A 26,123-nucleotide genomic window follows, 5' to 3' on the forward strand; every position below is an offset into this window, starting at 1 on the left:
GAATCTACGGTAAATTATTATTCCCTATTATTCCCTATTAATTATTTGCCTAAGCTAATCCCATTTGTACCAGTGTGTTAAAGGTTACTAATTTTGTTTAGAAATGTGAAGGACTAAATATACTTATCCCTGAGGTATATTTATATACGAAGGTCCTTAACAATATAGGGTGTGGGGTATAGGGGGTAGAGTAGTAGTAGCTAGTAGTGAAATTCAGAGGGTTTAATGTCCATTTTGTAATCCTTTATACGTTTCTTCCCTGAATGACCAATCGTCACCAAATTTTTTACATAATTCTGTCAAAATTTGATACATTGCGTAACGGGGTTTTCATTTGTTTTTATTGCTGTTTTAGAAATTTAATTTGCGTATTTGTAACCTATCTGGTTGCCGAATCCTAGTTAGTGAATTCGCTTTTTTTTTGCGTAACCTTCCAACTGTCAGTGCATGCTCAGCAGTGTAAACAAAAAGAAAAAAAAAGTTTGGACCTTCCCTAGCAAGACAAGTTTTCTGCTATGGGAGTGGAGAGTATTAATTATTTGATTTGGTTTTTATGTTCGATTTCGATTTCGTCTTTATTCTTCTTTTTACTTTGTATTTTCCCACTCTTATTTTTTTTAACCCTTTTTGTTTTATTATTACCTCTTTTTGTTTACTATTTTTTATCTTGATTTTAATAAATTTGGTTGTCCAAGTAAAATTTCTATGCCTCCTTTTTTAACAGTTAGTCATCAACCAAGAAGTTGAGGAACATTTAAAAAATGTTAGATTATATTCATTTTGAAGCTCTGGGTCATCTCTTCCTTCTTCCTCTGTCCTCTCCTCGGCCATCAAGATCTTCTTGCGGTCGTGAAGATTTACCACCGATCTTCCACTTCCATTTACCTCCGAAAGCTTATTAAGAGGAATTTTTCAAAAATTACAAACTTAGTTTTCCTTTCCGACTTGATCGAGATTCGAACCTCGTACCATGCGAATGGCAGCCTGGGTTAATGCCCATTAGACCATTATTGTTATATTATTGGAAGGGAAAAAATTGGTATGATGGTAGCTTGCTATGTATTAGCCAAGACTCATGTAATGCAACATGTGACCGCATGATATAATTGTATTGTTACTATAGTAATAAGTGTTACTTTAACTTAATCTAAACATGAAGTGCGACGTGGGGTGGCGGGGCAAAGCCTCCGCCACACCTAAGTCGCACCACTCATAATTTTGACAGATTATTAGTCAATTACTTAATAAGAATCAAATAATTTAAGAGAATAAAGGGAAACAGAATTTTCCAAACATAATAATTTATTCCATTTACTTTCTACTATTTAACCTTGATTTTCTGTCTCTTTAACGTTTAAAAAAATTCCCGAAGGACATTACCGAAGGAATCTTGTATACCTAGCACAGTTGGGAAAACAGCACGAAGGCAAAACATTTCAAAGCTGGAGTGGTTTGAAATCTACAGTCGGATTACACATGATGGTATCGAATTAGCCTACACGTAAGTAAAAAATAAATGTATTTTGAAAAGAAAATTTGTGAACCCCCTTTTCCTCTGGTATACTGCACCAGCTGATTTGAGTGGTCTTTAGGCTACCCGAAAGACACACGAATTGTTATTTTTACCACAGACATGTTCGGAGATTCGGGTCTTATTGCTGCCCATGCAGGCCACATATCCGGTATTAATTGGCAGCCCGGCTAGCAGAATTTATCGTTTTTCATTCAACCAGCTGATTATTCATTCTACGTCATCGACAGTGGACGAGCGGATGCTTTCTATATAGTAGCCCGAAGTCGGAAGTCGATCCAGCTGATTGGGAGAAACTAAAAATCGCTAAAAATAGTTGTTGTCAATGACAAAAATAACTCTTAGGGTAAATAATAAGACACCAAGTGGGAAACAAATTTGTGCCGAGTAATGTAGGCTACTTGCCGTAAAGGGAGAGGTCTTTGTATAAAGACGGCTGAATCACTTAGACTCCTTTCTTGAAACTGCCCTTCACGGTCGCTATATTCAAAGCCAAAATGATTTGGCAACCTTTAGTCCCGCATTTGCGATGTAGTCCCTTCTGCGCCAATGTGCAATTTCATGTAGATATGTCATCACCGTGGGATCACTCGGTGTTACTTCTGTCCGGTTTGACCGATCACCGTTGAGAACTGAAAACGAAAGATGCTGATGCACTATAAGATCCTTTTGTGTTTTGTCCAATGTTTTGCATAGCATTCCGACTCTCTGATCCTACATGTGTGTAGCTGTGTAGCTGTGTGTAGCTTACATCTGCAGGATTTTGGAAAGGGAAATTAATTGGTTTCCTTTGTTGTATGGGCTTAATACCAGCTCACTTATAGTTTGGAAATAATGGTTTTTGTTTTCTTGCGATAATCCATCAAGTTCCGGCCGTATCACGTCCAGTATGTGTATAAATGCTCGGTCGTGTTCATCGTCGGGATTCACAGAATATTCTCTTCCTGCTCCGAGAGGTTCTAGCTATTATAGCTTACTTTTTTTCCAGCAGGTAAGTAACAAAATAATAACCTACGTACAATACGTGTTCAAATTTATTTGAATCAAAACCCAGTTCATTTTATCATGTTTTACTGTTAACACATTATTCAGATATTGACAAAATGAAGTTAGCTCTCAGCTTTTTCTTGGCCGTTCTTGTGGTTATGTCTCATCAGCAGTTTCAGCGCAATCCCTATCATATGATGTTTGACGCGTTTCCTTGGCTGTCGCCATTGCCGCGCTACCCAGTCAACCCCGCGTTCTACTACGACTATGAAACAGCAACAGTATCTATACCATCAAATCTAAAAGTTCGTTTATCGCTCTCCAATGCTTGCTGTCACTTATCGTGTTATTGCGCAGAAATTCTCTACGATTTGATTTATAAACACTCCGGCATCACTTTAGACAATTCCGTAAATATCTGATAACGCCGTTAAATTTGTCTTTCTCTATATAGAACGACGACGTTTATCCAGTTGAAAATAATCGCAACGTTTTCAGCCCCGAAGACGAAGGGGAAGAATACGCCGACACCCAATCGAGGGTCAAGGGATTCAGTCTCAACCGGCCTCGGCCTTCTTCCCAGCAAGACGACGACCAGCAAAATAATGCCCGTTTTTTGTACAACATCGATACTACTACTGCAAGGCCTTACAATCATCCTTTTTTTAAAACGGCGACGTTTACGTCCACCGTTACTTTAAGCCTTAATTCAATTCAAAATTGTGTTCCCGCAAACGAAGTTATTGCTAACGTTCAACCTTGTCAACCAAATCAACAAGCTATTGTCGGTCGCAGAAGACGTGACAACGTAATAGACGACTCTTCCTATTTACCAGAAGACACTCAATTTCCTCCAATCAATCCTTCTAATACATTCAAGTAAGTATATTGAAAGTTGATAGGCAATCCCGAAACATGATACGCATACTAATTAAGTAATACTGTTTGCATTTCCTTTTATATGTATAGTTTGATGCCAACTGTACTTTCGAATTTAAATGATGACAATTTAGACCTACTTTCGTCGTCTATGAACGACATTGACCTTCCGAATCTTTCAAGATCCGAAGACGACCAGCACAATTCAAGAGAGAAAAGATTTTTTTTTATTAACAGAAACCGATTTGTTGCATTGTCAGTTTCCACGAGTTTTGTATTTGTAAACTCCACTATTCTCGCAACGGTCAATCTCCTTACCCCACGACAACAAGCTGTTGGGCTGCAAGGTCCATGTAACCCTAACAACCCAAATTTTCGAAGATGCATTTTATGTTTACCCCCAGGCTTTACTGTATGCCCCCCTGCCCCTGTTGTTGGATAAGCGCGGTGTCATATCAACTGCGTTACTCTATATTAGTCTGTGTTACCCTATGAGAGCTGCTATCGGTATACTTGAAGCAAGTATTTATAATAGGCAACTGTCTTCCATAATTTGCATTCTTCAAGAATCTAGATGCTTACATTTAAAGTTAAGTGGCTTTACCTAAAATCGACCGTATACATTGAGGTTTTTGCATTGTGCAGTTTAAGATTATCATCATTGGCGTATATGCTTCGGACATCGGCGAGGAGAGACCGGGCCAGCACTTTGCTAATATTTCTTTTTCATCTTTCGCATCAAAACGAATCCGTTTAACTTTTTGGTGACCACTATCTCTTGGATAACTATATCCTATATAAGTTATTTATTCTTCCTTATGCCCCTTGCGCATGGATCCTTCTCTTAATTTGCTAATTACAACACGTTGGATACAGCCTGTGAATACGTTGAAACTCTGCTGTTGTCGGCTGTTGTACCACATTACAAATAAATCGCAAATAAATTCACGAATGCTTGAACCGATAGTCATTTAAAAGTATAGGCTACATCCAATTCCAGCAATGGTTAGGTCTATATAACATAAAATGTTTAGATTTTGTACCATGTTAAGTGCTTTATTATCTGACCCAATTCGTGCGTTCCCTGCGTACCATGTTGATCAGTAAACCAGCACCTGTATGGCAAGTACGTACTTAGTGCCATTTCTCGCCCCCCCCCCAACCAGCTATTAAGCATCACCCAACCTTATTGTTCCCAACTATGTTACCAATCCCCCCGCTATCATCATTGAGCGGCAATATCGCTTAAGGTGACTACTTGGAAACAATAAAAGGCGACTTACCCTAGATGGGATAGGTGTTCAGGGGGCGCAAAACAATAACGTGACAGGAAATCCTCCAATAATATGTCGTTCTGCCGCGGGTTGGGTTGCTTGACCAATTCTGGTAAGTGCTCTAGAAGGATGTCTTTGACTTCCGGTTGTTTGGCGCAGGATCGACAAAAAGCACATAAAAAGGAGTTGTTTTCTAAAGAAAAATTAAGGTCACAAAAGTAAAAGAATTCCGTTTAATTCAAAAGGTGATTCTTACCATGTTTGGCATATCCTGCAATTTGGGGTGAACGATTTCAATTTGGGAACTGCGTCGCACTCTTAATGCGTATCGAATGAATAACCAATTTTCACCCGTGTTCTTCCATTTCATCTGTTCGATAACAGCCGTAGTGAATAAGGAATTCAATCGTTTTATTGAGCTAACTCCAAATATCACATTACTAACTGAAACAATCAATCAACTGCATTAAATAAAGACTGACAAGAGCCAAAAACCAGCTCACAAGGAAGCATAATCAAGAAGTGCATTTGCTGAAAGCAGCAAAAAGGGTTGCAAGGAATCAATTCAAGATCACGCAGGGATGTAAACCCATTAATTTATGACTAATTTGTTGCATGTTTCAACAATAGCGACGCGCATTTTACATTAATTTGAATGGCAGTGAAGCGGCGTGATGATGACCAGCAACAAAGGTATTGCACGATGCACCAACTGTCATCTCTCTCAATCATTTAGTAACACTTTCAAGTCAACTATTCGTTCGCCAACTTCCAGACTTGATAAAACACCCAATCCTCCATAAACGACGGAACAAAAGCTTGGCAACGTTTGAACTCGACTTGGGGCTTCAAGTTCTTCAAATGCAATTCGAAATCGGCCAGCGATTGAACTGAAGACACACCGCTCCCCTAAATTAAATGAAATTTGTTAGTTTCTGAACACGAAAACAAATGATAAATGTCATTACGTGCGTCAAGAATTGTCCGTTGGGCTTTAGTACACTAAGAGATTTCTCCATTACGTCGAGTAGAAACTGCCATTCCTTATTTTGTGGTTTAATTGACAACGGAATATCAGTCAAGTCGGAAAATACGAAATCAAATTGGACGTTTTCGCTCTTCAGCTTGTCCAATTCTGCCAGACAATCTCCGACAATGATCTGAGCAACAGAGATGAAACAGTAATTAGACACAGATGTGCGGGATAGTTCAATGTAAGCAAAGGTTTATACGCGGTGGTGAGGTCCGGTAGTGGAATCCAGAGCTGATCCGCACGCAGAGCGCAAGTGCTGGCTACATAGTTTCATTACAGTTTCGTCAATCTGTAAATAAAGTCCTTTTATTTGAAAAACTATGCTATTTGATTTGCGATTAGAATGATACCTCGACCATAGTGACCATATTTGGACTTTCTTTAAGCAATTCCCATAGTAATGCACCATCTCCAGCACCCAAAATCAAAACATCTTTACCAGTGTAGTCAATTTTTCCTCTCTGGATCAAAGTTTCAGTGTAGACTAGATCACTCTCAGCCAAATCTAACAAGAGAAACGGATATGAATTTTTCATTTAATCTTAATAGATAATTATACTTACTCTGAAGGTCATCAAGCACTAAAAGATTGCCAAAGTTGATGGTGTGAAAGATCTGAATGTGTTGAAATGGTGAATGGACATCAGCAACAACTCGGTCAACATCATACTCCAACAGCCTTTCATCTAATCATGACAAATTGTTGATAAATGTCTATAAGAGTTTTGAATAGAGTAAAGGAACCTGAACTGGTAAGATAGCGGAATCTATCCAATGGGCCCCCTCTTTTGATTGGGCAAATAGTTTTGCTAGCCACAACAGCCAGTTTCTCCTTAACATCTGTTTCAAACTTTTTCGATGCCTGTAAGAATACTTGCACGTTATTTGGATTCTCAAAATGTTATGAGCTAGTACAAACTTCTTGATTGAATGCAGAAGAATCTTCCCCTCCAATGTCAATGTTCATTAATATGAGTCCAGAACTTTTCAGCTGAACGGTGGCAATGGATTTCTGGGCACAATCCAAGACAAGACTTACGGATTGATCGCTACACCTCCGATAAACCTCTTTGACTTCCCCGATAAACTTTTCCAATAATTCCTTGATTGGAGAGATCAATTCTTCGCCGGGAGAATAAAAACGCGAATTTTATTAAAGGATACGGAAAACAAAACCAATAAAACAAACGTACCATCAGGACTAGAAAACTTTTCTTGCTGAGTGTGAAATTCCATCAAAAACGTAGAGTGACTTTCGGTTTCCATTATTGATTCTTGGAATTAACACTTTTTATAGATCGAAAGAAGGACTAGACACGGAACTCGGCTGCTCGGTGGAATTTCTAGCAGACTGCTGAAATCTGGATTGCTCGTTTGCAGATGCGTCCTGAGTCCTGAGAAATATTTGTTGCCAAGGGTGACCAGGGTTGCAATTTTATCACAATAATACGCAATCGATTGTCAATTCCAATTTTTGTTGTTAAATTTTTCCTTTTCTTTGACTCATTGAGTCATTGGACGCTTCACATATTTAAAAATGTCTCATCTAAAATTCTCTAAACACATGCATGGGTTGGGAACATAACATAAGTTAAGTTTCAAAGTTCAACGAAGAAGTAACTCGTTTACACAAATAAATAATTACCATTCTTAATACATTATCTGTTTAAGACAAAAATCCTAATATACAAAAGCGTTTAAGCCATAGTGAAAGTGTCTGTATTTTAAAAAAGAACTTGCGTCCATGTACACGCGAAACCACACGATACAACCAAATTTGCGTTTCTTGATTTCAGAAAGACATTAATTGAAAATGAAGGCTGAATTTCTCCAGTAGAAAGATTCTGTGTTATAAAAACAGTATCAGAAAAATGGACATAGACGGATACAGGACTTCTAGACAGTCGGCGCTGTGAAAACCATTTGATGCAAGTCGCACAACAACGCCGGATTTTCTTCCTTCATCTTTTTCCAGTTGTCCGTTCCCATGACCTCACCTGGACAAACAATCAGAACGACGTTAATTCAAAAATAATATTTTTTATTCAAATGATTTCAGTGTGAACTTACCCGGATAACGGCGGAAGTAATCGATGGCAAATTTCTTCAAATGCTCCGCTGGATGGTGGGCGGTGAGGGTCAGCATGTTCAGGCAGTTTTGCGGAGACATTTGACGAATAAGATAAGTTTCACAACGAGTTTTCAAGTCTTCCAGCAAATACTTGTCCGCAGCAACCAATAATGCCGGTGCCGTAACGTCCAAGGCTGTCGATCGTGTCAGGCCGGTGTACAAGTAACGAAGAAGTTCTTGAAAGACATCGGGATTGATATCCTCGACTTCCACATTTCCGGACAGCATCTCTTTCGTGGGGTGCTGAAACATTGCTGCAAATACTGGACTCCTCATGGCCAAAATGTTCTTGTGGGCTGCCAATTTGCGGCCACGGACGTTAAAGGTGACATCACTAAACAGCATTTTTTCAAAAGATTCTTCGAGCTGACGAAGAATAAGATCGAGATCTGGTGTCTTGTGAATAAGATCTCTCTCCGTTGCCATTAGTTGCTTTCTGGTCAAACTTTTGATTTTGCAGTGAATGGTAATTTCTCCATTCACCGAATCTACACACCTTGGCAAGGTTGGTTTTCTCATGTAAAGCATAACTCCACAACTATTTGGGAAAATTTTAAGCTTGGTTTCGGACAAGGTTTTGAAAATATTCTCGCATTTTTCGTTGCCAACCGTGATCTCAACTCCGATCGGACTTATCAAATTCGAATGAATCAGGTTTATCACTAATTCTTTGTCACTATACTTCACGATTTCCAGCTTAAATTTGTCATCCGAAAACTCGGTCGATGTTAATGTTTCCCAGATTCCTTTATTACCGAAAAAAGCTAGTCGTTCAATGGTCCATTTGAAATCGATTTTATTAATCACGCCCTCCGTTTGACAAGAATACGACGCCGAGGCTGATGAAATGGCCGGCATCAGTTCCGTCTTAGTTGAAGGGACAGAGTTAGCAATTTCTTGGGTCTCCATTTTAACTACAAGACGCAAAATATTCTCAATGAAACGGTTTCAGATTTTCGATAAGGAACAACGAAAAAGAACAACTCTACCCAACTATGAAAACCAGCAACTGATGGCCCCATCCATCAGTCCACTGCTAATAAATCCGAACAGGAATCGACGATGTGTTGTTTTGGGCCACTAAGAATTTTAGGAAAAACAGTTCTGACAAAATAAACGTTCGTTGTCAAGGCTGACCAATAAGGTCACAACAATGTTGGTAATACGCAATTGTTTTTCAATATGTTTCTATATGGTCAATGACATTTGTACAGTACGCTTCGCATATTTCGAAAATGTCGCCCAGTGGTGAATCGGGAATCTGCACCCCAGGCTCGGTCTGTTCGATATTTGGCGGACGTCCTAGCGGTTCCTGCTCCTTTGAAAAAGTCTGTTGCATCAGTAAGTCTATCGAAGTAATATTTGCTTTTAAAAATCCGCTGAATTTCCCCGAAGGCATTTAGGGCGAGGCATTTTGGGGTTGGTGGGGTTGGAGGAAAATTTTTTGTTACCCGAAGGGTTACTGGTCAAAGTTTCGTTTGCAGTATGGTTTACATTGGTATGGTTTTTACATGTGGTTTTTTTACATTGGGCACCCTCAGTTCTCGTAACACTACACAGATGGCTTTTTTCAGTTCTCGTAACACTACACAGATGGCTTTTTGCAGTTATCGTAACACTATATAGATGGATGCACTAGTTTTTGGCAATTATTGATTGCAATCAACAATTTAATTGCATTTCAATGGCAGTAATCGGTAGCTTACAATTTTTTACATCTATTTTGAAAATTTGGCTGCAATCGATTCAGGCGTTTGATCAAACGGAGTTCTTGTTACTTTTTGACAGAATTTCAATAGCTGTTACAGCAGACGATAATACAGAGACATGTGACAGCTGACAGGCAGTGGCTTGTACCAAAACTTTTTGTATAATCGACTTTGTTCTGAAAAATAATCGATTACAAGTCGACTTTGGGAAAAAAGTCGCGACTTTAAGTCGACTTTCTAAAATAATCGACTTTTGAATTTTTCTTTGTTTACATTCATGCGATTTATTGATACAACAACGGTTGTAAATATTACAAAATCATGTTGGCTTATTTAGAAAAACGAAATAAAATTCATTCTTGGATTCTTCTTGTATTTTCATGGAAGTTATAGTCATAGTCAAGTTGTCAAAGGCAGTCATACTTGAGGAAATTGGTACATGGTACACTCGAATTTTGGTACATGATGTATTGAAAAGCTAAAATATAACATAAATGAAGTAATCCTCCAGACACACCTGTAGAATCCAAAGTCTGTCGGAATGCAATGGTCTCCTGTGTTTAAAAAAACGATGAGTTCCCTAGCTAGGTTAGGCATAAAATATTTCAATATCATTACCCAAACTGACGAAACACGAATGGGAGAAATTAAAGGATGTTTCACAGTTGACAGTGTAAGTGTCACTTATCACCTTATCACATTGAAATGCTCGAGCAGTGGTGTATATCCAGTGCAGAGTGTTGCCCTAAAAGTAATGTGTGAATTAAGAGATGGGGAAAAATTTACCAATTAAGAGTGATATACCTAAATTGGCTAGATAGAGGTTCCAAAATGCTTCAGGTGGATGCTCGACTACTCTAGATATATCATAGGCCAATATTCCTAGCAGTGTACACTGTTCTCAATAGAACTAGCAGCGAATCTAGGTAAAAACACGAGAATTAAGTAATATCGCAAGAAAATCTAACAAAGCAGACTTAAGATGAGGAATAAATAGCATTTTCTAAAAATAATTCCATTTGACACACAAGGCTTGAAGTGTCAAAATTAAAATAATAGTCGATGCTGAGACACACAAAAGCAAAAAAACATTTACTAAGCTAAAATAATATTACCTGTTTTATATATTTATGAAGAATTGAAGGTGTTTTGAAGCCAATTATAAAAAATTTGAATTGACATATGAAAAGTTGTAAACTCGACTTTTGCGAGAAAAGTCGACTACAAAGTCGACGTTTTCGACTCGTAATCGATTATTCGGGTCGACCTAAAAAGTCGACTCAAGTCGACTAAAAGTCGATTTTTTAAAGTCGGTACAAGCCGCTGCTGACAGGGATATAAACGTAACGTGACAATCGACTTGAAGCCCGTATGATAAAATAAAATTTATAGTCAAAGTAGTAGTACTGTGTTCTCTGTCGGTTATAGTTCAAAACGAGTGTTATTATTTCGTAATCACTAACTATAGCGACTATAGCTGTTGGAGTAATATTGTACGATAGAATATAAGTAACTGTATGTTATCATTTAAACGCTATCAATCTCCAGTAAAAGAAGTGCTGATAGGTAGTTACTTACATTTAATTTTAACAAGATCCGGTGTGACGTGGGGTGGCGGGGCGAAGCCTCCGCCGCACCAAAGTCACGCCTTACCCTTAAGCCGCGCCATATCATATTAGGTTTTTTGGAATTGAATTTGTATTTAATGTTTGGATAGAAACATGCGGAAATATGCTTTTCATCTCTTTCTCGATTTCTGCATATTAAATTTCTCCGGAAACTAAGGGCATTACATTTTTGTTTTAAATATTATTAATTAATCTTAATAATAGGCCTACCTTTATAACAGAATATTATTATTATTCTATAACTATTCTATAGCTCTGCCTTTATAAAATTCTATAGCTCTGCCTTTATAAAACTATACCAATACAGCAATTTCCCGTAGGGATTCTGTACAGGTTTTTTGGTATACGGGAGGAATTTTGCACACACTGAGGGTTAGTTCGAAATTTCAACAATAGATGGCTTTATGATTTCGAATTTCACCAATAGGTGGCTTTGATTACTTTTTCGGCAAAAGGTGGTGGGTCGGTCGAATGTTTCACAATTTCACCAATAGATGGCGGCTTTGATTAAAGCTCTGATTTTTTCTGGGGTGGGTTTGAACTACGCGCTTAGAAGTTTTCCCCATCTATGCTACCGCTACCTAGTCGAGTCGAGTTCGAGCATGTATCTTGCTTGAATCGGGTAAAACCAGTAAATGTTAAAAGCAAAGCAAATAGCTTTTGTTTATATCATGGTTTATATATACTGCCACTCCAGCCACCAGCCAACTTTACTCTCCAGCCATTAACATTTAACCAGAAATACAGTGAATCACAAGAAGAGTGGCTCACACCCTCACAGAATTTGCATTTCAGGAAAGTGTACTAAATTTGAAAAACTACCCTACATCCTCCATCAAGGAGGAGAAAAATGTAATGTAAAACTGAATCTAATAGTTTTTTTTAAATCAGAAGTTGATCAAAATTTTTTCTTAGTGGTTGTTAAATAGGACAAATCAAACACAGGCTACAACAGCTGGATGAATTTTAAGAGCATGTGAGTGAACACAAGGTACTTTTGAGTTTTGATGGTTATGACTTTGTCTCACGAGTTACACAAATCAGTAATGAACTCCAACAGGCCTGGGATTTAGATCAAAGAGTCAAAGCCCTAAAAACTTTAATTCAGGTATTTGTCTGTTGAAAATGTTTAAGTGAATTTATTGCTCATCAATATTTATGTTTTTATTCTTTTTCAGTGCTCTATTATTCTGTTTAAATCTCACCTCTTTGCTTTTTATCTGAGCAAATTTGTCCTCATTATTTACCCTCATTTTCATAATTTTGGTCAAATGGTTGTTTGAAGGCATTGCTGATAAAGATATCAGGTAAAATTTAACCATGATATTCTTTACGGAAACGAGTCTAATTGTCTCATTTATCATCTATAGGCTTGTTGGTTTAGGAAATTGGATACATCTACACTGGTTTCTCCCAGTATTGGCAGTGAGAAAATGTCTGGGAAACCACTGAGGGCAAGATCATCAACTGTAAAGGAATGGATTGGATCAAGGCGTTGGCCAATCATCTATGGTATGTCATTTCCCCGGTTGGGACTATCACTTGCCTTGCTCGAGTACGAGGCCTCTTGTGGAATATCGTCAAATCTATGCCAATGAGCCATCTCCTTCCTATTCATCAACATGTACTTCGTTGAGGTAAGCCGTTTATCTCACCGTTTATTCGTTGATTAACAATTGGAACGGCCATTTAGATTTTAAAATTTCATTTTTCAGAGACTTGGAGAGTTGGAAAATTGTAGCCTCTTCCGTTATGCCATTTTTGTCGCGATGCATTTGAAATCGTCACCATCTTTTGCGTTTGTCGCGTAGCGTTTGTGGAAGACATCCTCGGCCGTCATATCGGACAAGAAAAATACGAGCAGTGCGAGCGTTTCCTCGTCGAAAAACTTTGCGTTCCGTCTCAGTGGATTGATAAATGTCGGGCAGTTAAGGCGCTTTATGCGTTTAATCCGAAACTTCATGCCACTTCCCTGCTTGCCAGAACTTTACAGCCAAGCACACGACATCATTTGTGATGAACTTGCCCCGGAAGCTATCCTGTCTGAAACCTATCTGGAGTTAGAGGAACTCTTGGCTCTCTTGGCTGACCCGGAACGATTCAGTACGATTGCCGATTGGTACGGTAGAGGTAAAAGAATACTTTTGTTTTTTTCTTTCTTTGATTATGGCCGTATCTGTAAATCAAAATTCGTCTCACGCAGGATAATTCCAGTAAAAAGGGAATGCAACTAGAATCTCTGCAAGTTGGTGTCCTCTCTACCCGTACCCTCCGCCAAGCACAGGCTTGTTCGCACGGAAATAGCCCAGAAAGCGGCTAACATTTTAAAAAACATTATCGGACTCCAGTTAAAGTTGCTTATTGAAGTGAAAAATTCCTGGTCATTTTAGCTCAAATTTATTTGATCTCTCATTAGTCGGTCAGCGCATCCGAGGAAATTGTAGTTCACCCTCGTTTTGTCCTGATTCAACAATTCCGTCAGCTTCCTGTGACGCAGGATTACTCATTCTAAGAGCTTAACAACGTTGTTCGTGCGTACTTTCTCGAAAGTTTTGAATGTTCGAAAGGTGCCAAGTTAAAAAGATCCTGTATTTTTTTACTTTTATTTCAAAATTGTCCTCGGGATCGACTGTGAATTTGCGTCTTATACTCTTATGTAAACTAAACATTACTAACCCAAATCTAGAGCAAATGTCATAGGTAACACTTCAACCCTCGCCTTATCGTGTTATAGTGGCTGTATAAAAAAGGACTGAATAACTTGTGAATAAAACTGTGTTAAATTTATTTTATTTTAGTGTTTTTGCTTATTTTTGGCGCAACCAAAGGCTGGTAGCTTTTTCAAATCTTAGTTAGAAACAAAATAAAACAAGGATATACTATGTTAAATGTCTTCTAATTTCATATTGATAATAATATATTTGGCTGTAACTTAAGCTTTAAAAAAATGCGACGCGGGGTGGCGGGGCGAAGCCTCCGAACACCTAATTCGTACCCTTTATATAGATTAGATTAGAGATATTTTTTTAATGTTCCGATATGTTTGATTGATATCTATACTATTTAATGAAGTAAAAGTATCACGGTAATTTAAGCGATTACCGAATCGCAAAAGGGGGGGGGAGGGCGGGGGTTGGCGGGCGAAGCCCGCCACCCCCGCCCCCCCCCCTCCCCTCCTGATTCACCATACCGAATTCATGTCATTCATTTTGAATTTCATGTTTACTTTTGCTTTTTAAATGTTTTAATTTTTATATTTCCTACGGGAACCTCGCAAACCGGAACGGGGTGCCAGCATACTACTATACCAACTAGTATACCCTTAACATTCCCTTCGGGTACCTTGCGGCGTACGTACGCTGCCTACAGTTTTTGTTTTGTTTTGTTTTGGGTTTTGGGGTTGGTGGGGTTGGAGGAAAAAATGGAAACGAATGAAATTCGCCTGCTAAGCTCAATAGATGGCTTTGGAGATGAATGAAATTCGCCTGCAAGCGCAATAGATGGATTTTGAGTTTTCTTAAGTTACATAGAACTAATTCGGGAAAGAATTTTAAGGATTAATGATTACGGATAAAAATGTTCTGTTAACGTTTTCATGCCATAGCATTCCATTTGTCGTAATTATTAAATTATTTAAAAAATGAAAAAGAAATAAACGGCAGCCACAATTTCAACTTGGTAAAATAAAAACAAAGCAGACGACTTAATCTCAATACCTTCTTCTTCTTTGACAAATTTTTTGAGAAATCAAAATGGCTCTAGAAGTTGCATATGAGTGCACCGAAAAAGAAATCTATGTCATTTGACTTGGGTCAAAAGAATCATTTACTGAGCACTCGGAGGTTGAAAAACTCATTGACGAACTGAGGACGTCAGCCCAACATCAGACAAACCAAACGGATATTCGTTTAGTGGAGAGAAACTGGCAAAGGTTTTCGTTCATTCTAGATCAATACCAAGAGCAACCACATTTGATCGATTCACACCTCGATGGACTACTCACTAAAAGCATCAACATCATTCGAGAGGAAGTGCTGGATTATGAGGTGAAACATGTGGCCTCTGATGCCTCTACTTTATATCGAAAGTCAGGGGCTACAAATTTGTAGCAAGACATCTTCCTCATGAGGTAATGTACTATAGAGTTTCCCTGTGATCTAATCGTCTAAATCAAAATTCTTTCTAGTCTGCCGATCTGGAGCCTTTGCTACATTACTTGGAAAACCAAGACCCTGGTGTGCAACTAAAATGGGAGACTCATTACGTTTTGCTTCTCTGGCTCAGCATTGTAGTTAAAATCCCATTCCACCTTCAGCGATTTGACACCAGTACTTCAGAGCCAATCATGGAAAGGTAAGAACAAAATTAAACAATATTGATGTCTTTTGAATTAAGATGATTAAAATTTCTTTCAGAATTCTGAATGTCTGTAAGAAATACCTGGCTGGGACAACAAAAGCTCAGGACATGGCCTTTTATGTATTGGCAATCTATCTTACAAGGCCTGATGTCAAAGATTCCTATCTACCGGGATTCATCAATTGGGCTCATGAGGTTTGCCCTTTTGTTTTCAACTTGAAAATAACTGTCAAGCTTACTGTTTTTATTTCCAACAGGCTCTTACCAAAGATGAGTGCTCAGTTCAAAAAAGGAGTTCTTTCAACGTTGGCCGGCGTATTCAAACATGGGCAAAGAGAACAAATGATGGAGCATGCACATGCTGTGCTGCGTACCATCCTGACGATTAAATTCCAACCGTCAGAATTGCTTATACCTAGTTAAGAAACCGTTGGTGAAGCTGACGCAGCGAATAGGTGAGCCCCTTTTTCGATTCATTTAGCTGGAAGTAATTAAAACGTTTCATGTATTTCTGAATGGCAGGTTTGATATTCTTGAAACCTCGAGTTGCCTCTTGGAGATACCAGCGGGGCAGCAGATCATAAGCTGCCAATCTGCAACAGAGCCAACCCGTTGAGACTAAAGCAGCTATTTTGGTGAATGATGAAGATGACCACGATTACGACGTGCCGGAAGAAATCAAAGAAGTACTTGACGAGATCCTGCAAGCCCTCCGAGACAAGAACCGTGAAGTCCAGTACTGAATTTAAATCGCTTTCATTTTTTAAAGCATTCCTTCGTCATGAAAATCTTATTTTTTACAGGTACTCTGCAGCAAAAGGCATTGGGCGGCTGACCAGTCGCTTATCAAAGAACTTTGCCGACCAGGTGAGTTTAATATTAATATGAAGACGTAATAATAATCAGCCTTATTCATTGTTGTCGTGTGGCTTACATTCAGTAATTCATGTATCTCTATAGAAAACACTGAACAATATTATTATTATTACAACGAATTAATTATTAATCAGGTAATTGAATCGATCATGGAACTTTTTTCACTCCGGGAGTCGGATATGGCCTGGCACGCAGGATGTTTGGCTTTGGCCGAATTAGGTTAAAATTGTCTTGAATGTTCAAGCTTATATCTGATTGTTAAAAACAAATTGTCTCCCTCTTCTTCATTTTTAGCCCGTCGTGGATTGCTGTTGCCCCAGCGATTGTCTTCTGTCTTGCCTTTTGTGGAGCAGGCCATGCTGTACGATGAGTTAGGCGGAAACTTTTCCGTTGGCTCGGCTGTACGTGATGCCGCTTGTTACCTCTGCTGGGCTCTTGCCCGATCCTAAGACCCGTCTCTGCTCCAGCCATTCGTCCATCAGTTGGCTAAAGCCATAGTCATCACCTCCGTGTTCGATCGTGAGGTCAACTGCTGACGGGCTGCCGCTTCTGCCTTCCAGGAACACGTCGGTCGACAGGTCACTTTTCCTCACGGCATCGACATTCTGACCACCTGCGATTAGTTCGCTTACGTAAAAATGCCTATCTCCAACTCAGGTGAGTTTCATTCTTTTTCAAATTCATTTCATTCTGATAACAATTCTCTTTTCTCTCCAGTCTTTTCTTGGCGCAATACGAAGAGTACCGGCCGCATCTCATCCAGCATTTAGTGGATCGTAAAGTCATCCATTGGGACACGGTTATTCGACAGCTAACATCTCGGGTATGGCATGGTGGTGCAATTGAACTTTGCTCATTTAACTTCAGTTAATCAGAATTTTTGTTCAGGCCTTGCATCAAATGACGTTCCTCGATCCGGAGAGTATGAAACTGATTCTTTCTACTCAGATCCTTCCTCGCTGCACAAATCCTGAACTCTATTTACGGCACGGAAGCATTTTGGCCAGTGGCAAAGTCATCAGCGCTCTTTGTCAAGTGGCAAAAGACCATCAACGTCGTCTGCCAGATGAACTTGGTCAGTTACCGCTGGTCATTTCTTACTGAATTATTTCTACAATGTTTACAAACTTTTATCGACATCCTGGAGGAGCGTTTCTGGCGGAGTTTTGGCGGCGATCCAATGCGCATAGCCGTTTGCCATTTCATCCAAGATCTTAGTTCGGGGGGTTTCCCGTTGCTGGACGCTGTAGTCGACCGTTGGTTGAAGGCGTTACGAGAGTGTCTCGCTTCAGCCGATTCAAATGTCCAGCAATCGGCCATCAGCGCCGTCACCACTTTGATTGGCGAATACTTCCGGCATCAGCCAGTGGAGAAACTCACTGCCTTGTTGAACCATTTCCTACCCGAGGTGACGAGCAACAACCAACAGGCGAGAGTAGGAAACGCACTAGCCCTGGGCTCAATGCCTCGCTTCCTCCTCACCGTTTCTTTGCCGAAAGTCATCCAACAGTTGTGCACCTGCGCTCTCATCACCGACAAGACTCTCCAATGGGCCGAATCTCGAAAAAATGCTCTGACAGCTCTTTCACTCGTCTGCACAACCGTTGGGATCGCCCCATCCAGCCCAGGTAAAATGACAGACGGCCTCATTTTCACTTATTTTGAGATTAGTCTCAATTTTATTTATTATTTCACAGGTGGGGTTGATCAAGTGACACTGGCCGGAATATTCCGCACATTGATCGATAGCCTTGAAGATTACACTGTGGATAGCCGTGGAGATATTGGAGCTATCGTCCGTGAATCGGCAATGTATTCTATTCAGGTTCCGTTTAGAATTATTTTATTTCAAATAAAATAAATCGAAAGAAAACACGTCAACAACGCACAAGTCGCCGTCACCGATGCTCAAACTGCCGTGACAACCGCTCAAGCCGCACTCACGGCCGCTCAAACTGCTGCTGCCAATGCCGTCGCTTCTGCCGCCGCACTTTCCGGTGTGGGCACAAGTGCCATTGTGAACGGAGTCAATACGGCCACTTGCCTCTACGATTTCCTCCTCATCGCTGGTGCCCGGGATTCTACGAATAACGGAGCGGACCGATACTGTGGCAACGCCCTTAATCCAGCCATAACTCCAGTTGCCACCAGTGTTCCAGTGTGCAGTAAGTTGATTGATCTATAAAAGTTTAATTTCATTTTTAGAAAAATTCTTTCAATGAGATTTCATTTTACAGCTTCAGTGAAGCCGTTTAAAATGACCTATCGGACTGACGGAACTGAAGGCGCCGTTGCTGCCGGAGTGAATGTTCTTCCGGCTCCGGCTGATTCCGGCAATGCTGGATTCTGTCTCGATTACCAAGAGAAGTAGACGTATGCATATGTAAAAGGTGGACGGTTGTAGTTACAACCAGATTTAATCGTCAAATCGATTGTCTTATCATTTGGCCTTTTTATGTCATTTTTTTTTAGAAGTGTGGTGATGGTTGGTTGGTTTTCTATTGAATTCTAGTTGCATACAAAACGTATGTCGGTAGAGGGAATTCCTTCTTTTCTTTTAAAGAAATGTAATTTTTATTTATTTCGATTGTGTCTTGCCGAATAAACAAAACATCAGCATTTCAGCACGTCTTTCTATTTTTACCGTTCAAACGAAGTTTACGCTGCTTATTGGTTACCGTCTGCCTATTCAAATTTAACAATACTGGATGAAAGCAACTTAACTATAAAAGGTATACATACAATTATATCCATGGATAAAATAGGATCAACGCTGTAAGACAATCCCTCGTTGAGCTTGGAGAGTTTGACAATTTTGTCTAAAAAACCGGTGAGGAGGAAGGGCCTGCAACAGTCAGCCATCATGGATTGCCTCACCCCACCCCATAAAAAAAGAGGAAGGGCCTGCAATGGTCGGCCATTATGGATTACCTCACCCCACCCCTTGAAATAAACGGAGGAATGGACTGCTAAAGTCACTCATGCGTAGCTTTTACAATTGCAACTTTAAATTTACAGAAAAATATTTGTTCACTCGTTTAAAAAAATTTTTTTTTTTAAATAATCGGTTCAAGCTAAAGAAAATCATAAACTAAGCTTCTTAAGCCATAAAGAAAGTTTCTGTATTTAAACAAGTAATTGCATCCAAATACACGCGATACCGCACGACGATACAACCAAACTTGCTTATCTTTATTAGAGAAAGAAATTAAACTGAAAATGAAGGCTGAATTTCTCCAGCAGAATGATTCCGTATTACAAAAACAGCAACAGAAAAATTTCTAATCAGTCGTAGCGGTGAGAACCATTTGCTGCAAGTCGAACAACAACGAGAGATTTTCTTCCTTCATATTTTTCCAGTTGTCCGTTCCCATGACCTCACCTGGAAAGACAATCACAACGACAATTAATAAAAGAATATTTGTGTATGAAATTACTTCAGTGTGAACTTACCCGGATAACGGCGGAAGTAATCGATGGCAAATTTCTTCAGGTGCTCCGCTGGATGGTGGGTGGTGAGGGTCAGCAAATCCAGGCAGTTCTTGGCAGACATTTGGCGAATCAGATGTGTTTCACAACGAGTTTTCAATTGATCCAGCATATACTTGTTGGCAGCAGCCAAAATTCCCGGTGCCATAACGTCCATGGCTGTTGATTGTGGCGAGCCAGTGTACATGTAGCGAAGAAGTTCTTGAAAGACATCGGGATCGATATCTTCTATTTCCACCTCGCCGGACTGCACTTCTTTCGTGGGATGAAGGAACATGGCAGCAAATACTGGACTCCTCATGGCCAAAATGTTCTTGTGGGCTGCCAATTTGCGGCCACGGACCTTAAAGGTGAAATCACTAAACAGCATTTCTTCAAAAGATTCTTCGAGCTGACGATGAAAAAGATCTCTCTCCGGAATATCATTGCCCGTTAGTTGCTTTCTGGTCAAACTTTTGATTTTGCAGTGAATGGTGGTTTTTCCATTCACAAAATCGTCACACTCTTTCAACTTTTGTTTTGACATGATTAGCAAATCTGCACAATTAGTACTTTTTGGAGAAATATCAACCATCTTGGTGACATTGAAAATTTTCTGGCCTTTTTCGTTGCAAACGGCGATCTTAACTTCGATCGGAATACTACTCAAATTCGAATGAATCAGGCGTATCACTAATTCTTTGTCAGTATACTCCACGATTTCCAGCTTAAATTTGTGATCCGAAAACTCGGTCGATGTTAATGTTCCCACATTCCTTTTTTACCAAAAAAAGCTAGTCGTTCAATCGTCCATTTGAAATCGATTTCAGTAATCACGCCCTCCGAATACGACGCCGAGGCTGATGAAATGGCCGGCATCGATACCGGCATCGGCATCGAACTAGCAGTAGCAGTAACAGAATTAGAAATTTCTTGAGTTTCCATTTTAAACTCTAAGACGCCAATAATTAACAATGAAAGGATTTGATTCGGGCTTTTTTCTTTCTAAGGAAAAAAAAACTTTTCTCGAGACTTCAAGTAACAACAACTACGGCAGAACGCTGATCGCAAGCTACTGCTGAACCGTGGCTAAAGCTAAACGAAAATCGACAATGCGTGATGCGTCGTCCGGAGAAATATTTGTTGTCAAGGGTAACCAAGGTTGCAATTTCCTGATCGCATGCAATCTTTTGCTAATTTGATAGTAATTACATCTCTGACGCATTTTCTTGTATATTGATTAGAATTATTATTTTTAAAAAAATCACAACAAGGCACAAAACGCATCATGTAGCAAATGAAAAAGGTCGTAATAAATTCGGTTTGACAATTGTCAAATTGTATCTGAAAAACCGGTGAGGCGGTGAGGAGGAAGGGCCTGCAAGCTGCAACAGTCAGCCATTTTGGATTACCTCACCCCACCCCTTGAAACATCCGGAGGAAGGGATTGCTAATAAGGACACCTATGCGTAGCTTTTGCAACGTTAAATTTACAGAAAAATTATTATTCACTTTTCTTTTTTTAAAATAATCGGTTCAACTTCAAGCTAAATCATAATTTAAGCTATTATAACCATTATGAAAGTGTCTGTATTAAAAAGAAAAAGAAATTGCGTCCATTTAGTACACGCAAGACCGCACGATACAACACAAATTTGCTTATGTTGATTTGAGTCTGAAAGAAATAAAACTGAAAATAAAGGCTGAATTTCTCCAGCGAATGATTCTGTGTTATAAAAACAGTAACAGAAAAAAGGACATAGACGGATACAGGACTTCTAGACAGTCGGCGCTGTGAAAACCATTTGCTGCAAGTCGCACAACAACGCCGGATTTTCTTCTTTCAATTTTTTCCAGTTGTCCGTTCCCATGACCTCACCTGGACAAACAATCAGAACGACGTTAATTCAAAAATAATATTTTTTTTTCAAATGATTTCAGTGTGAACTTACCCGGATAACGGCGGAAGTAATCGATGGCAAATTTCTTCAGGTGCTCCGCTGGATGGTGGGCGGTGAGGGTCAGCATGTTCAGGCAGTTTTGCGAAGACATTTGACGAATAAGATGAGTTTCACAACGAGTTTTCAAGTCTTCCAGCAAATATTTGTCCGCAGCAGCCAATAATGCCGGTGCCGTAACGTCCAAGGCTGTCGACCGTGTCAGGCCGGTGTACAAGTAACGAAGAAGTTCTTGAAAGACATCGGGATTGATATCCTCGACTTCCACATTTCCGGACAGCATCTCTTTCGTGGGGTGCTGAAACATTGCTGCAAACACCGGACTCCTCATGGACAAAATGTTCTTGTGGGCTGCAAATTTGCGGCCACGGACGTTAAAGGTGAAATCACTAAACAGCATTTTTTCAAAAGATTCTTCGAGCTGACGAAGAATAAGATCGAGATCTGGTGTCTTGTCAATGAGATCTCTCTCCGTTGCTGTAATATCCTTGCCCGTTAGTTGCTTTCTGGTCAAACTTTCAATTTTGCATTGAATGGTAGTTTTCCCATTCACAAAATCGTCACACTCTTTCAACTTTTGTTTTGACATGATTAGCAAATCTGCATAACTAGTACTATTTGGGTAAATACCAACCATCTGGTTTTTTTGGAAAATATTCTCGCATTTTTCGTTGCCAACCGTGATCTCAACTCCGATCGGATATATCAAATTCGAATAAATCAGGCGTATCACTAGAGAAGAGCCTAAGAACTCCACGATTTTCAGCTTAAATTTGTGATCCGAAAACTCGGTCGATGTCAATGGTTCCCATATTTCAAGTCCACCTAAAGACGCAAGTCGTTCAATTGTCCATTTGAAATCGATTTCATTAATAATCACGTCCTCCGTTTGACAAGAATACGACGCCGAGGCTGATGAAATGGCCGGCATCAGTTCCGTCTTAGTTAAAGGGGCAGAGTTTGCAATTTCTTGGGTCTCCAGCATTTTAACTACAAGACGCAAAGAATTCTCAATGAAACGGTTTCAGATTTTCGATAAGGAACAACGAAAAAGAACAACTCTACCCAACTATGAAAACCAGCAACTGATGGCCCCATCCATCAGTCCACTGCTAATAACTCCGAACAGGAATCGACGATGTGTTGTTTTGGGCCACTAAGAATTTTATGAAAAACAGTTCTGAGAAAATAAACGTTCGTTGTCAAGGCTGACCAATAAGGTCACAACAATGTTGGTAATACGCAATTGTTTTTCAATATGTTTCTATATGGCCAATGAAATTTGTACAGCATGCTTCGCATATTTCGAAAATGTCCCATCTCTAAAAATAAAAACATGTCCATACACCACACCGCATGAAACAAACAGCAATATTTGCATGTCTTAGTTATTCGATCATTAAAACGACTTGAACATATTCAATGGGTAGAATAAAAATTAGACGTATTTCAACATTGGAATGCGTATCCAAATTTATACTCAGCTTGTAATAACTAGAAAACTCGGCCGACGTCAATGGTTCCCATGCATTTTCAAAAAACGCCAATCGTTCAATCGTCCATTCGAAATCCAATTTCTCAACTTCACCTTTCGTTTGGCACCAGAAAGATGTCGACGCTAATGAAATGGCCGGTAGTTCCGATGCCGTTGAAAGGGCAGCCCGACAGCGTTAGCAATTTCTTGTTGTGCCATTTCAAATACAAGACGCCAAAAAATTCACAATGAAAAACGGTTTCAGATTTTCGATAAGGAACGACAAAAAAGAACAACTCTACTTAACAAAGAAAAACAGCAACTAATGGTCCATCTCCATTAGGCCACTGAACTAAAACTCCGAACAGGAATCGAATCGACGTCTTGCAGCCGTTGGGTCAATACTCTATACAAATAATCGTTGCACGCTAACATAAACTGAGTAATATCGTAAAATAATTTCTCAACAGTCAAATTTACTGTAATTGATGATAAATCATTCGTTAAATGAGAAAAATTCAAGAAATCGTCAAAATAGGAAAGAAATTTTTTTTATGTCTGGCAATGCTGTCACGCAGTAACAACTGTCAAAATAATATGTCTCATTTTTGTTAAGTAATAGAAAAAGTGTTGTTTCATCATTCTAGACCATGAATCCCGACGATTTTGAACTGGAAAAGAAACTGAGATCGCTGAGTGTCAGTGAAGATTCGGGTTCGACAAACAACGAGCGAGAACATCAATTAGCCGAGTTAATTGCAAATTGCGTTGCCGATGTGGAACCGAGAGACAGCCAGCCAGAGGATGACAAGAAAGATCTCTCTTCCGGCGAAAACAAAGAGGGCGAGTTACTTGCAACTTCGCTGATCGTGACCAATCTTCCCAATGAATTGTTTTTCCAGCAAGAACTTAAGGTTAGTATGCTACGATTGCTCTTCTATTATCTTCATGCAAGTAATCGAAATTTGTTTGACTTTTTCCAGACAGAGCTGGAAGCCCTGTTCAGGACTTTTGACGAAACAGCTACTTTCCACTATTTGCGCAGCTTTCGCAGGGCCAGAGTTGATTTTTCTTCCAACAGTATCGCCACCAAAGCCAGGGTCCACCTACACCACACACCCTTTGGGGATAGCGTCATGAATTGTTTCTTTGGGCAGCCACCACTCATCAACAAAAATTCTCAACAGTTTCTTCAGATCCCTCCACCTGTCAGGCAGTTCCTCATTTCCCCGCCTGCCAGTCCCCCTGTAGGTTGGGCACCAGCCCCTGAATCGGGCCCAGTTGTCAACTTTGATCTTTTGTCTGCCATTGCCTCACTCGGCCCAGGTGAGTCACCAGTCACTTCCTGGTTATAATCTACTCACCTTCAAGTGTTTTCTCTTATCAATAGGCGACAAACACGAGCTTCTACCACCAACAGATAACCAACCAGGAATTGTCGTTCACGTTTGCGCCGACATGGATGGAATTGGACCCAAACAACACGTCATCACTCAGACGCCATGCCCGAAAAGAAACTAGTCAGCAGCTTCATTATTGCAAAAATCTAACAACCAAAAAGAAAAAAAATGAATCCTAAAACCGATTTAATCAACTAATTTATTGTTAAAAATTTCGATTGTCGTATTGTTTGAAAAAAATAATTGTTAAAAAACTTTGTTTCCAATAAATGAATCAAGTGGTCAACACATACATATTTGTTTTATCCTAGTTTGTATTTTTTCTTTTAGTTTCGCTCCGTTCAAAATAATCGAATGATCGTATCATCACTTAATTTTCACACAAATTTGGAGAGGTATAGGAGGGTAATATAGCACGGGGTGAGGGAGAGTCCGACAATAGGACGACAAAGGCGAACATATTCAAATTTTTTTTTGTTGTTTTAAAATCTTTCATAAATTTCCTATAAGCTAATACAGACTTTTTCTTCTTCTCTCTCTAAGTTATATTAAATCAAATAATACAGGGTTTGTATGTGTGGGGAGTCGACACGAATTCGCAATAATTTTTCCCATTTTTTGTATGGACGACTTCCAAATTTAATTGAATTGAAAAAAAAAATCCGAATTTTTTTTTCCTCCAAAAATTTTTTTCTTAATTCAATTTGTAAAATAAAATTCCAAAATAAAAAGCGAGAGAGAAAAGTAAAAGTTAAAAAAAAAAGATGGACGCAACGACAAAGCAGCGCTCCTTTTTTTCTTTTAAAACCTAAACGAAAAATTTCTTTGAAACGCACATCACACGACGATATCCGGCGTTTTCAATCCGCACCGACCGGATTGCCACAAAAATTTAGTTTTTTTAAAAAATGACCATGAAGAAGAGAGATGGTGGGTGGTGGGGAAACCAACAAAGGTCCTATAAAAAAAGACTCGAGAGAGATAAGAAAGAAAAAGAGAAAAATATGTAAGAAAGAGATCACTACCAAAAAGAAATTTGGATCACTGAACGAAAGAAAAAGTTGAATTTTTTTTTTGAAAAAATTAAAAATTTTATCCACACAACGGCCCCTTGGCTATCAAAGCTTTATTCTTTCCACACACAAAAAAACACACGAGCCTCCGTTACTCGGTAACCAAGCGCCCTCGATTGTGACACAATTTCTTAATCATCCTCTATTTTTTTTCAAAAAATTATTCCGTGAGAGCCGGAAATCATTTTAAAAAATACTTTTTCTTCCATTTGTCCTTTTTCTTCTTTCCATTCTATACACACAAACACAAAAAGAAAGAGACAGACGAGAGAAGAAGTATTTAAAAAGAGGATCGATCGCGCATAAGAGATAATATTATAAAGGGAATAATCATTTTTTGTAA

The 26,123-nt window shown here is 39.3% G+C and overlaps 4 protein-coding genes and 3 long non-coding RNA genes across 14 annotated transcripts; 4 read left to right on the forward strand and 3 right to left on the reverse strand.

Annotated features, from left to right (window-relative positions):
* The first annotated feature begins 154 nt into the window (after positions 1 to 154).
* On the forward strand, positions 155 to 13,959 carry LOC124316617. 5 transcript variants are annotated; one of them, XR_006911852.1, is made up of 9 exons: positions 155 to 169; positions 7,413 to 7,417; positions 11,480 to 12,024; positions 12,088 to 12,280; positions 12,351 to 12,479; positions 12,543 to 12,809; positions 12,888 to 13,302; positions 13,376 to 13,525; positions 13,589 to 13,959. It is a non-coding gene; the product is annotated as an uncharacterized LOC124316617 (long non-coding RNA). The 5 variants fall into 5 exon arrangements; XR_006911853.1 differs by having other exon boundaries at positions 12,088 to 12,163; positions 12,217 to 12,280; positions 13,376 to 13,959; XR_006911854.1 differs by having other exon boundaries at positions 12,088 to 12,163; positions 12,233 to 12,280; positions 13,376 to 13,959.
* On the forward strand, positions 2,459 to 3,992 carry LOC124316438. The gene is made up of 4 exons (XM_046782382.1): positions 2,459 to 2,522; positions 2,624 to 2,823; positions 2,973 to 3,397; positions 3,488 to 3,992. The coding sequence occupies exons 2-4, from the start codon at positions 2,635 to 2,637 to the stop codon at positions 3,837 to 3,839; spliced, it is 966 nt and encodes a 321-aa protein (XP_046638338.1). The 5' UTR covers positions 2,459 to 2,522; positions 2,624 to 2,634; the 3' UTR covers positions 3,840 to 3,992.
* On the reverse strand, positions 5,066 to 7,102 carry LOC124316375 (spermine synthase-like). 2 transcript variants are annotated; one of them, XM_046782285.1, is made up of 8 exons: positions 6,898 to 7,102; positions 6,624 to 6,826; positions 6,455 to 6,566; positions 6,268 to 6,390; positions 6,055 to 6,209; positions 5,904 to 5,993; positions 5,640 to 5,831; positions 5,066 to 5,580 (listed from the first exon to the last, which is right to left on the reverse strand). In XM_046782285.1, the coding sequence occupies exons 1-8, from the start codon at positions 6,968 to 6,970 to the stop codon at positions 5,425 to 5,427; spliced, it is 1,104 nt and encodes a 367-aa protein (XP_046638241.1). In that variant the 5' UTR covers positions 6,971 to 7,102; the 3' UTR covers positions 5,066 to 5,424. The 2 variants fall into 2 exon arrangements, with proteins under 2 accessions (XP_046638241.1, XP_046638240.1); XM_046782284.1 differs by having other exon boundaries at positions 6,449 to 6,566; positions 6,898 to 7,101.
* Positions 7,426 to 20,963, reverse strand: LOC124316518 (speckle-type POZ protein B-like). Of its 3 annotated transcripts, none has more exons than XR_006911836.1 (2): positions 7,775 to 7,863; positions 7,426 to 7,701 (listed from the first exon to the last, which is right to left on the reverse strand). XR_006911836.1 is itself a non-coding variant. In XM_046782512.1 (2 exons), the coding sequence occupies exons 1-2, from the start codon at positions 20,468 to 20,470 to the stop codon at positions 7,601 to 7,603; spliced, it is 711 nt and encodes a 236-aa protein (XP_046638468.1). In that variant the 5' UTR covers positions 20,471 to 20,963; the 3' UTR covers positions 7,501 to 7,600. The 3 variants fall into 3 exon arrangements, 2 of the variants coding, with proteins under 2 accessions (XP_046638468.1, XP_046638467.1); XM_046782512.1 differs by lacking the exon at positions 7,775 to 7,863 and adding an exon at positions 19,861 to 20,963 and having other exon boundaries at positions 7,501 to 7,701; XM_046782511.1 differs by lacking the exons at positions 7,426 to 7,701; positions 7,775 to 7,863 and adding exons at positions 19,510 to 19,789; positions 19,861 to 20,962.
* Positions 9,912 to 10,764, reverse strand: LOC124316666. Its single transcript, XR_006911929.1, has 4 exons — positions 10,660 to 10,764; positions 10,349 to 10,466; positions 10,163 to 10,289; positions 9,912 to 10,098 (listed from the first exon to the last, which is right to left on the reverse strand). It is a non-coding gene; the product is annotated as an uncharacterized LOC124316666 (long non-coding RNA).
* On the forward strand, positions 14,991 to 17,511 carry LOC124316614. Its single transcript, XR_006911848.1, has 10 exons — positions 14,991 to 15,301; positions 15,359 to 15,525; positions 15,588 to 15,726; positions 15,789 to 15,986; positions 16,054 to 16,267; positions 16,335 to 16,398; positions 16,542 to 16,626; positions 16,702 to 17,064; positions 17,125 to 17,230; positions 17,296 to 17,511. It is a non-coding gene; the product is annotated as an uncharacterized LOC124316614 (long non-coding RNA).
* A 2,909-nt stretch (positions 20,964 to 23,872) lies between the features above and the next one.
* Positions 23,873 to 24,999, forward strand: LOC124316508 (calcipressin-2-like). The gene is made up of 3 exons (XM_046782499.1): positions 23,873 to 24,221; positions 24,291 to 24,633; positions 24,698 to 24,999. Exons 1-3 carry the CDS (start codon positions 23,958 to 23,960, stop codon positions 24,826 to 24,828), a joined length of 738 nt encoding a protein of 245 aa, XP_046638455.1. The 5' UTR covers positions 23,873 to 23,957; the 3' UTR covers positions 24,829 to 24,999.
* Positions 25,000 to 26,123: the final 1,124 nt, after the last annotated feature.

Source organism: Daphnia pulicaria, chromosome 12, assembly GCF_021234035.1.
Source record: "Daphnia pulicaria isolate SC F1-1A chromosome 12, SC_F0-13Bv2, whole genome shotgun sequence".
NCBI lineage: Eukaryota > Metazoa > Arthropoda > Branchiopoda > Diplostraca > Daphniidae > Daphnia > Daphnia pulicaria.

Coding starts and splice junctions, on each gene's coding strand:
- LOC124316438 (XM_046782382.1), top strand. CDS start 2,635: ATGAAGTTAGCTCTCAGCTTTTTCTTGGCCGTTCTTGTGGTTATGTCT. Junction 2,824..2,972: donor CTATACCATCAAATCTAAAA/GTTCGTTTATCG, acceptor TTCTCTATATAG/AACGACGACGTTTATCCAGT. Junction 3,398..3,487: donor AATCCTTCTAATACATTCAA/GTAAGTATATTG, acceptor TTATATGTATAG/TTTGATGCCAACTGTACTTT.
- LOC124316375 (XM_046782284.1), bottom strand. CDS start 6,970: ATGGAAACCGAAAGTCACTCTACGTTTTTGATGGAATTTCACACTCAG. Junction 6,827..6,897: donor AAAGTTTTCTAGTCCTGATG/GTACGTTTGTTT, acceptor CTCCCGGCGAAG/AATTGATCTCTCCAATCAAG. Junction 6,210..6,267: donor AGTGCTTGATGACCTTCAGA/GTAAGTATAATT, acceptor TTCTCTTGTTAG/ATTTGGCTGAGAGTGATCTA.
- LOC124316518 (XM_046782512.1), bottom strand. CDS start 20,470: ATGGTTGATATTTCTCCAAAAAGTACTAATTGTGCAGATTTGCTAATC. Junction 7,702..19,860: donor TTACTTCCGCCGTTATCCGG/GTAAGTTCACAC, acceptor TTGTTTGTCCAG/GTGAGGTCATGGGAACGGAC.
- LOC124316508 (XM_046782499.1), top strand. CDS start 23,958: ATGAATCCCGACGATTTTGAACTGGAAAAGAAACTGAGATCGCTGAGT. Junction 24,222..24,290: donor TTTTCCAGCAAGAACTTAAG/GTTAGTATGCTA, acceptor GACTTTTTCCAG/ACAGAGCTGGAAGCCCTGTT. Junction 24,634..24,697: donor CATTGCCTCACTCGGCCCAG/GTGAGTCACCAG, acceptor TCTTATCAATAG/GCGACAAACACGAGCTTCTA.